The 13,884-nt window shown below is 42.0% G+C and overlaps 1 protein-coding gene and 1 non-coding gene across 3 annotated transcripts in view; one reads left to right on the plus strand and one right to left on the minus strand.

Moving 5' to 3' along the window:
- Positions 1-11,150, plus strand: part of Zfp950l5 (zinc finger protein 950 like 5) — a 28,452-nt gene extending 17,302 nt beyond the window's left edge. The window contains exons 5-6 of one of the 2 annotated variants that reach the window (XM_087575093.1): positions 8,340-8,405; positions 10,865-11,150. In XM_087575093.1, the coding sequence (XP_087431219.1) occupies positions 8,340-8,405; positions 10,865-10,884 (86 nt within the window). In that variant the 3' untranslated portion in view covers positions 10,885-11,150. Of the gene's footprint in view, positions 1-753; positions 2,819-8,339; positions 8,406-10,864 lie in introns of those variants that run through there. The other variant, XM_087575092.1, reaches the window with a different exon arrangement.
- LOC120095349 (U6 spliceosomal RNA) lies at positions 9,407-9,513 on the minus strand. The gene has a single exon (XR_015632525.1). It is a non-coding gene; the product is annotated as a U6 spliceosomal RNA (small nuclear RNA).
- Positions 11,151-13,884: the final 2,734 nt, after the last annotated feature.

Raw genomic sequence — 13,884 nt, forward strand, 5'->3', positions numbered from 1 at the left:
TGCTGCTTACTGGATTGCTTCCTCTGGCTTGCTCAACTTTCTCTCTTATAGAACCCAAGACCACCAGCCCAGGGATGGCACCACCACAGTGGGCTGGACCCTCCCCCGTTTATCACTAACTGAGGAAATGCCTTGCAGCTGGGTCTCATGGAGGCATTTCCTCCAGGGAGGCTCCTTTCTCTGTGCTAACTCCAGCTTATGTCAAGTTGACACACAGAACCAGCCAGTACAATAACCTTTGGATTTTATCACCTTCGAATTCAGTATGCTCACCATGTATTATAAGTTGTCTTTTATGCCACGATTTGTCTTCGTTTTACAATATGCTCCTGCCCTACACAACTTTTCTTTCATTTGACAAGAACTGACAGAAACTGACAATCAATACTTTTCCATTAACTTATACTGTTTCTTTTATGTAAGCCCTTACCCAAGGCAAAGATGAATCTATCCAATTCATATTTCCTTTAAGAGCACAACACATTTTACTTACTAACTTATCCTAAGAGTGAACTAACTTGTCCTGAGAATGATCTCTCCACTCTTGATCTTTATGCCCTATCTCCTCTAAGTGAGTTTTGAACTTTCCCTCTCTGCAATGTATTGGCATGCTTACGTCCTCAGAAGAAATAGTTGACATTTCCAAGCCCCCTCCTTTTTCCTCATATATTCCTATCAATTTTGAGACCATACAATAAGGGATCTTCTGTAAATGTGTTAGTCATGTCTTTACTTAACCTTTTGAATAAACAGATCAGAGCTCCATTTCCAAAGGAGATGCAGTTGTTCTGGTTATTGTTCCCACTGGTTCTTGTCAAATGGGAGAAAAACTTCAAGGAACCTTGCCTCAAGGAGGTCATTCACAGAACATCCATGCACCTCTCCCTGGAGAGACAATATGGCTCCTACCAGGCCCCAGTGACATATATTCTCCAAGTCCACAGCTACTAATTCTTTCAAACAGTGCCACCACCTAAGCATTCAAGTATATGAGCCTATGGGGGCCATTCTTATTTAAACCACTGCATTCCATTCCCTAACCCCCAGAGACTTGCAGCCATATCATAACGCAAAAATGCTTTCAGTCCAATTCCATAAGTTCCCAAGGTCTATAACAGTCCCAACACCACTTTTGTCTGAAGTTCAAAGTCTCTTCTGACATTAAGGGCAATCTCTTATTTTATCAAATTATATCAAAATATAAAAGCAGATCTGTAGGCATTAATTTTTTTTTCTTCTTTTTTTTTTTTCGGAGCTGAGGACCAAACCCAGGGCCTTGCACTTACTAGGCAAGCACTCTACCACTGAGCTAAATCCCCAACCTTGGCATTTTTTGTAGCCTATTTTAATAAACATTCAACCTCTCCTCTTGCCCACCACCCACCAGAGGTAGTGGAAGAGAAAAGTTATTAGGATATGGAGGAAGTGGACCTGTTTAGCAATAGTTCTTTGGGGGTGAGCTAGATCTTCTTTGTCAGCAGTTCAGTCCTGTAGCAAACACCAAATACGACTCAGCAGGTACAGACAAATCCTTTAGGCAGGCAAACTCCACAGTTGAACCAGCAGCTACAATCCTGAAGAAACTGCAAGACTCTCCAACCAGCCCAAGGCAAGAGGATGGAAGCAGCTCCTGCAGGAACCTTGTGAGCAGTTCTTTGGCAAGCTCCTCTCAGTGGTAGCATTACAAGTGGAGCTCAACAACGCTGTGTGAGGCGAACCACTACATGTGTGTCATCAGCGAAGAATAGCAAGTCAGAGCAGACCAAACCAAGGACATTCACAGAACATCCATGCGCCTTTCTCTGGAGAGGGAATTTTCCCTCTCCCTCTGTCTGTGTGGAAATATTTATACTCCTTCATCATGCATCCTTTCATGTGTCCACTCCAGCAAAACATCCTTTCACCTGTGTCTGTTCCAGAAAAACATTCTTACACGTGTTGACTTTAGCAAGACATCGTTTCACCTGTGTGCCCTAGCAAAACATTGTTTGACATAAATGACTTTCAGAAGAAACTAGAAGTTTCCACTTCACAGATCTCTTAGAATGATTTGTATAAATGTGTTGCAGTTTTCCTCTTATACTGGCTAGGTCCTAAATAATTGAGACTGGATATTATATTTATTTAACAATCTTTAGGGGCACAACAACTGAGCAGTATTACTCTATTTTTTTTTTTTTTGGTTCTTTTTTTCGGAGCTGGGGACCGAACCCAGGGCCTTGCACTTCCTAGGCAAGTGCTCTACCACTGAGCTAAATCCCCAACCCCATTACTCTATTTTAATCCTGTAAACTAACCTGGCTATCTCCCAGCTAAAATCTCCATAATACTTGCATTTTAGTACTGATCTGACTCTCTCTGCTCCAGGTATTTTCTCATGATATCTTCTGGACTCTCTCCCCATAATTAATCCCCACTTCCCCCACCCCCCTCTTACCTTCTCCCCTGGCTGGGAGGAAGTCCAGCCCTATACTCTCCACTACTCAGTCACTGGCTGATCAGCTAGCTTTATTGGGGAGCAATTTTTACATAACATTAAGATAGGCAATTCTTTAAATTTTATCTTGGGTATTCTGAGCTTTTGTGCTAATATCGATTTATCACTGAATGCATATCATGTGTGCTCTTTTGTGCTTGGGTCACCCCACTCAGGATATTTTCTAGTTCCATCCATTTGCCTAAGAATTTCATGAAGTTTTTTAATAGTATTGTAGCATGAGTAGTATTCCATTGTTAATGTACCACATTTTCTGTATCCATTCCTCTGTTGACTCTGGGTTCTTTCCAGCTTCTGACTATTATAAATAAGGCTGCTATGAACATAGTGGAGCATGTGTCTTTGTTGTATGTTAGACCATCTTTTGGGTATATGCCCAGGAGAAGTATAGCTGGGTCCTCAGATAGTGCAATGTCCAATTTTCTGAGGAACCTCCAGACTGATTTCCAGAGTAGTTGTACCAGTCTGCAATCCCACCAACAATGGAGGAGTGTTCCTCTTTCTCCACATCCTCGCCAGCATCTGCTGTCACCTGAGTTTTTGATCTTAGCCATTCTCACTGGTGTGAGGTGGAAGCTCAAGAAGGAAGACCAAAGTGTGGTTGCTCCAATTCTTCTTAGACAAAAATACTCACAGGAGGAAATACAGAGACAAAGTGTGGAGCAGAGACTGAAGGAAAGGCCATCCAGAAACTGCCCCACCTGGGGATCCATCCCACATACAATCACCAAACCCAGACAATATTGCAGATGCCAAGAAGTGCATCCTGACAGGAGCCTGATATAGCTGTCTCCTGAGAGGCTCTGCCAGAGTCTGACAAATACGGAGGCGGATGCTCCCAGCCAACCATTGAACTGAGAACAGGGTCCCTAATGGAGGAATTAGAGAAAGAACTGAAGTAGTTCAAGGGGTTTCCAACCCTATAGGAAGAACAACAATATCAATCAACCAGACACCCCAGAGCTCCCACAGACTAAACCACCAACCAAAGAGTACACATGGAGGGACCCATGGCTCCACCCACATATGTAGCAGAGGATGGCCTTGTTGGCTATCAATGGGAGGAGAGGCCCTTGGTCCTGTGAAGGCTTGATGTCCCAGTGTAGAGGAATGCCAGGGTGGGGAGGTGGAAGGGAGGGTGGGTGGGTGGGTGAGCACCCTCACTGAAGCAGGGGCGAGGGGGGATGGGATAGGGGGTTTCCAGAGGTGAAACCAGGAAAGGGGATGACATTTGAAATGTAAATAAAGAAAATACCTAGTTAAAAAAAAAGATAGGCAATTCTTCAAACAAGGATGAAACCTTATTCTAGCAGGGGGACACAGAAATCAGCATTTGAATAATACAAGGATAACCTTTACACAATGAGCAGTAACATTGTTGCACAGATCACATACTTCCAACTGCACAATGGCACAGAATATATTTATGTTACCATTCCAATGCAGAGAAAAGGGAGCATAGGGGAGAACCACTGGACCAAAGCAAGACCTAAAACCAGAAGGGCAAGCTCAGAACTTTGCATCTTCATGTCTGATATCAAAATGTTCTTTAGCTCTCCAACTCCTTTCAGTTTTGTTGTCTGCAACATACTTTTCTCTCTAGAGCTAGTTCCAAACCCAGGCCGCAGCTTTCCTTGGTAGGTTTCCCATGGATTTGGCATTTCCAATATCTTGTGGTCTCCCTGGCAATCTAGGCTTCACCTTCACAGCTTCCTGCAGAGGCCTCTCTGGGCCTCTGGACCATGAAACCCTGCACGCACATTTTTTTCTCCATGACTTTCCTTAGTTATCAATCCCTTTCTTATATTCTTGATTCTAAAGCCAGAACCATGTGGCCAAATCTACCAAGTTCTAATGCTTACTGTGGCTGGATCATGGCCCCCTTGTTCAATAACAGCTACATCAGCTTTCTGTTTTCACTAGTTTCCTTCACTGCTTAAGTTTTTCTTTAACCCCTTTTTACAAATTGGAAAGGTTAGCTGGGTGGGGTCTTGCCTTGGTGCCAATGATCCCTTTATTCCATTTAGCATCAGGCTTTTTTTTCATCTGTTTATTAACTTGAACACAGGACTCAGCTCTACTACACTACCTGGTGCCCACTTTCTCCTCAAACTGTACACTTTGTATTTTCCCTTAATTCGCTTGCTCCTTTTCATTATAGATCTTTATAAAGCCAGTCCTCTACATGCCTGCACCTTTCTTCAAAAAATGTCCCATGGTTTTTCTATCTCCAATCTCCTGTGTTTGATATTTTATTTTACTTCATTGAAGATGGGTTAGAGGGGCTGAAAAGATTGTTTAGTGGTTAAGAACACCAAACTCATTGTAGTGGTGAAAGACCCCCGGAGCGGGGAGACCCTCACTCAAGTCTCCGGATGACACAACCCCCTAAGAACTCACACAAGACCGTCCTTGTGGGGTTGGGGATTTAGCTCAGCGGCAGAGCGCTTGCCTAACAAGCGCAAGGCCCTGGGTTCGGTTCCCAGCTCCGAAAAGAAGAAAAAAAAACAAAAAAAACAAAGACCGTCCTTGTAATCACATGAGGTTTATCGATAGCAACCAGTACACTGGGGTCGAGACTCGTATCCCACGCAGGGGCAGTGGAGTTCGACCCCGAGAGGCTGGGAGAAGAGGTATTTAAAGGGGGAAACCACAACCCGAGGGGGCAGGGATGGCGTTATGTTTCCTAGGAGAAACTCTGTTTTTCAAGATTGTTTCCTAGGAGAAGCTGCTTCCTGCTTCTCAAGATTGTTTCGATAGGAACCAGCAGATGTAGCCTTAGGAAAGGCTTCCTGGAACACACAATTCTGAGACCTAACCTGTTTCTTCTGCTCTAAACTTTGTGTCTAGGGGGGCGACTTTAAAACTTTTACCTTTCAGTGGCTATTCCTGGTTGTCAACTTGACTATATCTGGAATGAACTACAATCCAGAATTGGAAGGCTCACCTGTGATCCTGATCTCAAAGCTGGGAGATACAAGTTTCTAACCTGGATCTTAAGGCAAAGTGGCTATGAGTCCCAAGAGCTTCAGGCAAGGAGATCTCTGAGTTCAAGGTCACCTGGGACAAAGCAAATTCCAGACCCAGGCGTGGTGGTACACACCTTTAATCTGGGCCACACCTTCTGCTGGAGATTTACATAAGGACATTGGAAGAAGGAAGAGTTTCTCTTTTTTGCCTGCCTGCCTCATGGGACTGAGCCACTGCTAGATCCGTGGACTTCCATTCACAGCTGCAGCTGATCATTGCTGGGGAGTTGGACTACAGACTGTAAGTCATCAACCAGTTCTCTTACTATATAGAGTCTACCCATAAGTTCTGTTGAAAGACCTCCGGAGAGGACCTTTCCCTCAGGAGGAGACCCAAGCGCCCAATGACTGAGCCGAGACCACTCAGATGCAATCAGCAAAAGGGTTTATTGGAAAACACAGGTACCTGCGGGCACACAGTCTCTTTGGAGGACTTGCGTGCCCAGCAAGACTGGGGACGGGTTTTTATAGGGTTCTGGGGAGCAGAAGCAGGCATACAGAAGCAGATGCATGGTTACAGGGACTTGATTGGTGGATTCAAATGAGGCGCGGATGCATGGTTATGCAGCAAAAGAGTACGTGCAGGCTGGGGCGTCCGGAATGTCAGGGGCTAGGGGCTTATCCCTTCCTGCCAGATGGCCTATGAGTCAGCACTGATAACTCCCGTTGGTTCCTGCATTCCTTTTTCCTTATCTTTATGGTCTGTTAGTCTTAACGGCAGGGCAGGCCCCACAGGGCCTGGGCTCGCCCCAGCCTGTTTTGGCTCTGAGTCTGTGGATCTTACTTTTATAGTTGTGGACCTTAAGCTCGTATAATTTTCCTTTTAAGGGGGGGGTCTTTCACTGTGACTCTGGAGAACCCTGACTAAGACATTCCTCTTCCAGAGGACTCAGGTTTAGTTCCCAGCACACCCACGGAAGTTCACAATTTCTGTAACTACAGTTCCATGGGAAGCATAAGGCTAAATAGTTGGGTATAAGCTAACATCTGATCCCTACTTATACTAGAGAGAGGCTGTTGATATAACATATAATAGGAAATAACTTTTGATCTATTCTGTGCTAAACTGAAACAATCAAATTCAAATAGAGTTGTCCTGTCTTGCGTTTCTGTAACTGCAAGGCTTTATGGCACTGAAAAGCTCTCAGGGAGAACTTTCCCTCGGGATGGAGACCCTCTAACTCCAAAGACCAGACCGAGACACCACAGGATGCAATCAGCAAGAGGATTTGGTTTATTGTCGGGATACACAGGCACAGGCACCTGCGGGCGCTTCAGTCACTCGGGGGACTGGCGCGCCCCACGGAACCAAGGATGGGCTTTTATAGGATTTTGGGGAGCAGAAGCAAGCATACAGAAGCAGATGCATGGTTACAGGGATATAATTGGTGGATTCTAATATGGCAAGGGTTTAGCCCGGGGCAAGTTTCCTAGCTACCTTCCTGAAACATAAGGACTGACTCGGCCCCCCAAGGGTTCAGCCCGGGGGCAAGTTTCTTAGCTACCTTCTTGGAACATAACGGCTGACTCGGCCCCCCCACCAGGGTGTGGGACCTCTCCCGGGGCTTTTCTCATTGTCAGGTGCTCAACGGCAGTCCTCCTGTTGCCAGGCCTTCAACCAAACACATCCTGCTTGGCAGCCGCTGTGTACTCAGTGTTCTAACCTTTCCCTGAACCAGTCATCTTAAGTACAGCCTTGCAAAATGGCGTTACTGCTGCTAAGCTGGGGTCTTTCAGCACCAACCTTAAGGAAGAAGATATTGAGTTAAAATGAACTCATTATGATTTTAGCATAATGTTAATTTCTTAGCTTCCATAAAATTTGCTTGCTTTGTTCCTCCTTCACTATCCTTATGCAGTCAAAGAAGACTTTTGAAAAGCTGTATAATCAATGAATAAAGTTTCTGGGGAAATGATTTTGTGTTTAAATAAAGCCTGTGAGAGACACAAGTTGTCAGAGTAGGATAAGTCATACCTAGATGTGTTTCCTCTCTGTCCTGTCTCTCATGAAACAAAACTGAATGGTGTCCCACATCTGATTGCTCCCTTGCGGCTCTTGAATCCACCCTGCTCCAGGCCCTGCCCTCGGCCAGGGCTGATCCCCTGCAGTATTTTACATTTAAATTGTTATAGAGTTAGTTATAAAGCAGTGGCTTTCAACTTTCTTAATGGTTCGGCCTTTTAATACTGTTCCTCGTGTTGTGATGACACCCAACCGTAAAATTATTTTGTTGCTACTTCATAGCTGTAATTTTGCTGTTATAAGTTGTAATGTAAATATCTGATATGCAGCATATGTGGTATGCTACCTCTCTGGAAGGGTCATTTGAACCATAAAGGCGTCAGGATCCACAGGCTGAGAACCTACGTTATAGAGCCTAATATGTGTGTCCACGGTCTACACAGACCAATTGACTCATTGGCTCAAACTCCATGATTTCAAATAATAATCTAAGAATATTATGGAGCAGGGCATTTTACATATGCTGTAGGTATATTTCATCAAAGTAGAGAAATCTCTGTTACAGACTTTGGATAAGAACTCGTAACAGTTACCAACAGTGACCGCACCGAGCTTAGCATTCCTTGTCCATTTACAAATTAGCCAAAGAAGACGGAATACGCAAGTCAGTGCAGTCACTGTTGGTAATTCATTCCTAAGAGCCATGTAACATGTAGGGCTATCATAGTCTCTATTACTATCATAATGTTCATCCATAACACCCATATTCTTTGGCAAATTTGTAAATCGAAAGGTGTTGCTAGTGGGCCAAGAAGTTCTACACTAGAAACTTTTATGTCTTGTCTTTTAGAAAATGAATCTAGGTTGCAACATCAGCAGAGACACCCAGTTGGACCGAAGGCTGCCAGAACTCCAGGTATGAGACCCTTTGTTTAACCACAGGGCACACTGGCCAGGAGACCAGAGAGGAAACAGAAACAAAGGAATAAGATATCCACCCAACAAAGACAAACTCAAAAATCAGCATCTAGACTGTAATTACCCCAACTCCAAATGCTGATACTCCACTGTAAGACTACAGCCAACAGCAGCTGAAGCACAAACACACACACACACACACACACACACACACACACACACACACACACACAAAACACAAAAACAATTTCATAAAGATGATGGAGGTTCTTAAAGAGGAAATGAATACATTCCTTAAAGAAAGGCAAGAAAAAAAAGTTGGAGGAAATGACCTGAAAACAGAAATAGAAGCAATAAAGAAAAAACAATCTGAGGGAATTCCGGAAATGAAAAATCTAGGTAAGCAAACAAAAACTGTAGACACAACCATCACCAACAGAATGAAAGAGAGAAACTCAGACACTGAAGATACAATAGAAGAAATAGATAATAATAGTCCAAGAAAATGACAAATCTTTAAAAAATGCCTGTTTAAGGAAGGCTTTAGCCATCATAGCTATCTTCAGACAATTTGTCTTATCCAGGTGGGCAGTTTAGATCATTATCAAACGGTTATGAGTTTATTTTGTGGACGATTTGTGGATTGAGGATTTAAGATATAAATCTGATTTCTAAATTACAAGCTTTTTGAGTTTTGATTTTAACGAGTTACTAGAAGTTGTGACTAGGGGCAGATGCTGGGAATGTAAGAGCCTCGACATAGGCGGACTCTATGGAACTGGCGAGGCGGTGACTCACCTTGGGAACTAGATGACAGAGTTGCAAGAGGGCAGCGGAAGCTGGGCTCAGAGAGTAGCCAGCCGCAGCGTGGGATGGAGATTGGGAGCTTAGCAGGTGAGAGGCTTTGCTGACTGAGATGAAAATACCCCGCAGATGCCATGTGGCCCATGAGGCCAGCACTAGTAAGGGATAGTGAGGGGTTTTTTTTTATTTTTATTTTTTTAAATGGAACGCTTCACGAATTCGCGTGTCATCCTTGCGCAGGGGCCATGCTAATCTTCTCTGCGTCGTTCCAATTTTAGTATATGCGCTGTCAAAGCGAGCACGAGAGGTTTTTGGTTTTTTTTTTTTTTTTTTCCTTTTTTTTTTTTTTTTTCCGGAGCTGGGGACCGAACCCAGGGCCTTGCGCTCGCTAGGCAAGCGCTCTACCACTGAGCTAAATCCCCAACCCCCCCCCCCTTTTTTTTATAATATTTACCGCAACAGCCCCTAAAACTCACTCAAACTCAGAGAGATCCACCTCACTCTATTTCCCAGGTGTTGGGGTTAAAATCTTGCACCACTAAATGTTCTGTGTGTGTAAATGCCATGGTGTGCATGTGGCATTCAGAGGACAACTTACAGATGTCAATTATAATGAGTTCTAGAGACACATGACAAGGCAAGGCCTATGGAGGACTCATGATGTTTGGAGGGAGCATAAATAGGGCTCAATGGACTGAGAGGGACTTGCTTGTAGAACTAGCTTTGCAACACTTCTTAGTCTCACGCCTTTGCTGATCTTTGCTTCATTGAGAGAGGCATGGGGAAGAACTTCTCCTGGTGTCTCTGGTGGTCCTCCTCCCCCTTGCTGACTTCTGCCGATTTGACTGAGACCTGGCTGTTTCTTGCCACCACCACTACTCTTCTAACACTGAACTGCTGATCTGACAACACAGATGGCATTTGCTCTAAAGAACAATTTCTAAACAGGTCCACTTCTCTCATACCCATTATCCATTTAATAAGAAAGCTTATTAAAGCTTTCTTTTCTACTACATCTGGCAGGTGGGGGCCAGAAGAGATGTTAAAGCATTTAAGAACCTATATTAAAAGTTAGTTCTGAAAAATTTTAAGTTAGACTTTCTCTTACAATAATAAAATATATACAGTAATAACACTTATGAAACCTGTCAGGTAAGATGTACATTTATGTATTTGGCAATTTTGGATAAAGTACTCTACTATCTATCCTATCCTGGTGAGTTCAGAGGTCTGTACCTAAATCCTATTTTATCATGACTTGCATTACCAACCTATTAACATCCTTTTATTCCTAAAAACATTTTCTCAAATCCTAAACAACTCAAGCTTAATTGTGAGACTTTAACTATCTAGTCTTCTATCCATTAGAGACTTTAGAAGGAATATTACCAGAATATGTAGGAAGCACAGATAAGCAGCTTCCAAAACTATAAAAATGACAGCTGGGTGTCTGGACAGTTCCCCACAAAATTCTCTATAACACTGGAGCATCAATTCGCAGCCTTCTGGTTCTGAGTATCTGATAGACAGGACTTACAAAGGCCTTGCCTTACCTAATCCTTGCAAAGCTCAGCAGTCCACTTCCCTGCAACCCATTTGTCCATTTTGGACTGCATTTTGTCTGCAGTTGAAGCAAGGCTGTTTCTTTTCCAGTGGCAGTTTACCGTATTTGAAGCGAATTCCATAAGGAGATTTTTCTGTGCTCATCATCTTCTTTAAAGTGGAATGGGATGCTGCCAGGACCTACCGTGCCTCATGGTCAAAAAATAATCCTCTTAAAAGCATCTTTAAATGTCATATTCTGTGGATCTCTGAGGTTTTTGAAGACCATCTATTTATCTAAGTATATCTGAATAAGGCAACATATTTCCAGATATTTACTATCTGTTTGACCTTGGAAACAATGTCTGTAATAAACTATATCTGATATGACTATGAATTTTATTGACTATTGACTTGCATTTCTTAATTATCCTAAACAGTTTGCAATAGCAGCTTTCAAAGGACTAGAACTTAACATTGCACTTTTTAAAATTACATAGGTATAATATACCTTTAAAAGAGTTGATACATAGTATGTTGAAGCAAAAATAACCTCAATTTTGCATCAGTATACAAAGATCCTTATCAGTGTAACAAAAGATAACCTCAATTTTGAATCAGTATACAAAGATCTACACCCATGTACGATTTTTGGCTTGTAGTAGCTCTAATAGTTTAAGAGTAGATTCATTAATCTCTCCTTTATTTCTACTATTCCTATATTATTCCTAAATCCCCCTTTTTATTTTCATTCCCTCCCCCCACATAAGAAAGAAGGATAGAGAAAAGAAAAGAGGGAAATCCCAAAGTCTAGCTTCCTATACCTTGTTTTTCCCTAATCAAGACCATTAAATAACTTGTAACCAACCCCACTAGACAACAAACATCCATAACACATCGAATGACCACCAAATCATCCACCCATCTTTTGGGAATGGGTGTCATTCTTTTAAAATTGCTTCCTGTTGATTTGGGGGTATCATTTTCCTTTTTGGGAGCTCCCCCCCAATTGGGATAATGGTCAGTCTTTTTTTTTTTTTGGAGCTGGGGACCGAACCCAGGGCCTTGCGCTTCCTAGGTAAGCGCTCTACCACTGAGCTAAATCCCCAGCCCCTAATGGTCAGTCTTAAGAAAGTTAATTGTAGCATTTGTTGTCCAGTCTCTATAGTCTGAGAATGTTTGGACTTTAATTAAAGTCCTGACTGGAAGTCTCTGATGCCCGACCATCTTAGCTAGCCATTTAGAAGTTGTCTTGGGTGCAGATTTTTGAAGAAACAGCATTGAAGCAGTCTGAGGTAGGATCAGGCAGGACACTGGAATAAATATGCCTCAGCCTCTCAGTATCACCGAGGGTGAATCTTGTCAGGGCTGTCGTGAGTTCATTGGTGTCTGTGAACATATAACTTTCATAGGTAATCTATGAAAGTTCAGCAATAGCAATGTATGGAATTTGTGATGTGCACAAATCAGTTAAAGATGATTCTCTGCTCTCAGCTCAAGCAGGCAAGGAAGTTGGTTTGGATTGTATAACCAAATTGTAATATGTTTCTATCTATGCCATTTAAAAGGATGGCATGACAAATTCTGAGGATTTTGTAGCCAACAAAATGTATTGGCTATGCATAGTTGAAGTACTGGCTGGAGATCTCAAAGCTGTTGCCATGTTAGAGGGATCAGCAATACTCCCCTGTTTTATTCTTTTTCTTGATTTTTTTTTCTTCTTGTCTACAGCCAAGATCTTCAGGAGTCTCCCACTGTCATATCTGAGTTTTATCCATTTGGAAGGAATCCATAGCTTCTCTTTTCCCGTGGAAACCTATACAAAGCCTCTTCCCCAGCATAATACATTTTCTTCCTTCCATTCAGAAGTAAAGACATCCTTAATATACACAGGCTGCTTTAGTTCAGCCGTTATTTTCCATAATCCAATGTCTTTCAGCAGCTGTTTTGTTGTTGTTGTTGTTTTTTAACATTTAAGAAATTTGAAGTCGATAAAGTAGTACATAATCTGGGGGTTTCCATATCCTCCTTCTGTTCTGTTGGCATTTCCTTTAAAGCCCTGTTAGATCTCTCCATATCTATTTGACCTGTAGGATTGTAAGTTATATCTGTAACATGTTTCATGCCATAGTATCTAAAATATCGCTGTATTCCAATTTAATCTGTAATGGCATCTCCAAGACATCATCTCTAGTAAATGTGCAATCTCAGAATTATCTTTTTCAGAGTTCATGGCAGAAGCCCATTGGAATTCTGAACGTGCATCAGTAGTATGGCGCATCCACACACATATATATCTTAATTCCCCAAACTCTACAAAATAAAACATAAAATCTATTGGATGACATTACTGTAAGGGAGCATCCATAGGTAGAATCTGGATTATTAACTCAATATATTGCATTTTCATGGGCTGCCATTTTAATTCTTTAAATTAGATTTTTCTCAATTGAAACTACCTCTTTTGATGTTATTGTAAATTCCAAATTGGATTACTATGAAGGTTCCCTATTTTGATGTAAAGAATCTCCAATTTCTGTTCTATTGTTTCCAGTCTAGAACCTAATTTCTCAGTCTCTTCTTTTTCCAAGTCTGCCTTAATTTAATCTCTCTTATAAAGGATATCTAAAATTTCAATCATTATTGAAAAAATAATTATTTTTATGTTGACAAATATCCAAATTATACGTAATCCAGGTGCCCTGTGACATTGTGTCTTCATCCATTTTAACACAAAATATTGTTTCTTTTAATCTCTAATATTCTCCGTAAGGACTTTAATTTATCACTTTTAAACTATTTATATCAACGATGTTTTATATTCACTCTCTTTCCTCTTTTATTGTTTTAAACTTGATACCTTACCAAGTGAAGTTTGGGGCTTTCCAGTCCTTTTGCAGCTTTGGCAAGAAGTTCCTTTTGCCCTTTTGAGCACCTGTAGGCTCCTCAAACCAGGCATAGTCTGCAATTACTGCTGAGACAGAGCAAAAGCTACATTACTTAATCCCCTGCTGTTAGGCTGCAGGTGTTTTAACCCTCAGAACGAGCAAGACTCTTTTTAGGACTTTTTAGAAGTTACCATCAGCATGAATGGTTAGTTAGAGAGCTAGAATGTCCGGAGACCCTCAGTC

The sequence above is a fragment of the Rattus norvegicus genome, chromosome 10, assembly GCF_021556685.1.
Source record: "Rattus norvegicus strain SHRSP/BbbUtx chromosome 10, alternate assembly SHRSP_T2T, whole genome shotgun sequence".
In the NCBI taxonomy this organism is placed as follows: domain Eukaryota; kingdom Metazoa; phylum Chordata; class Mammalia; order Rodentia; family Muridae; genus Rattus; species Rattus norvegicus.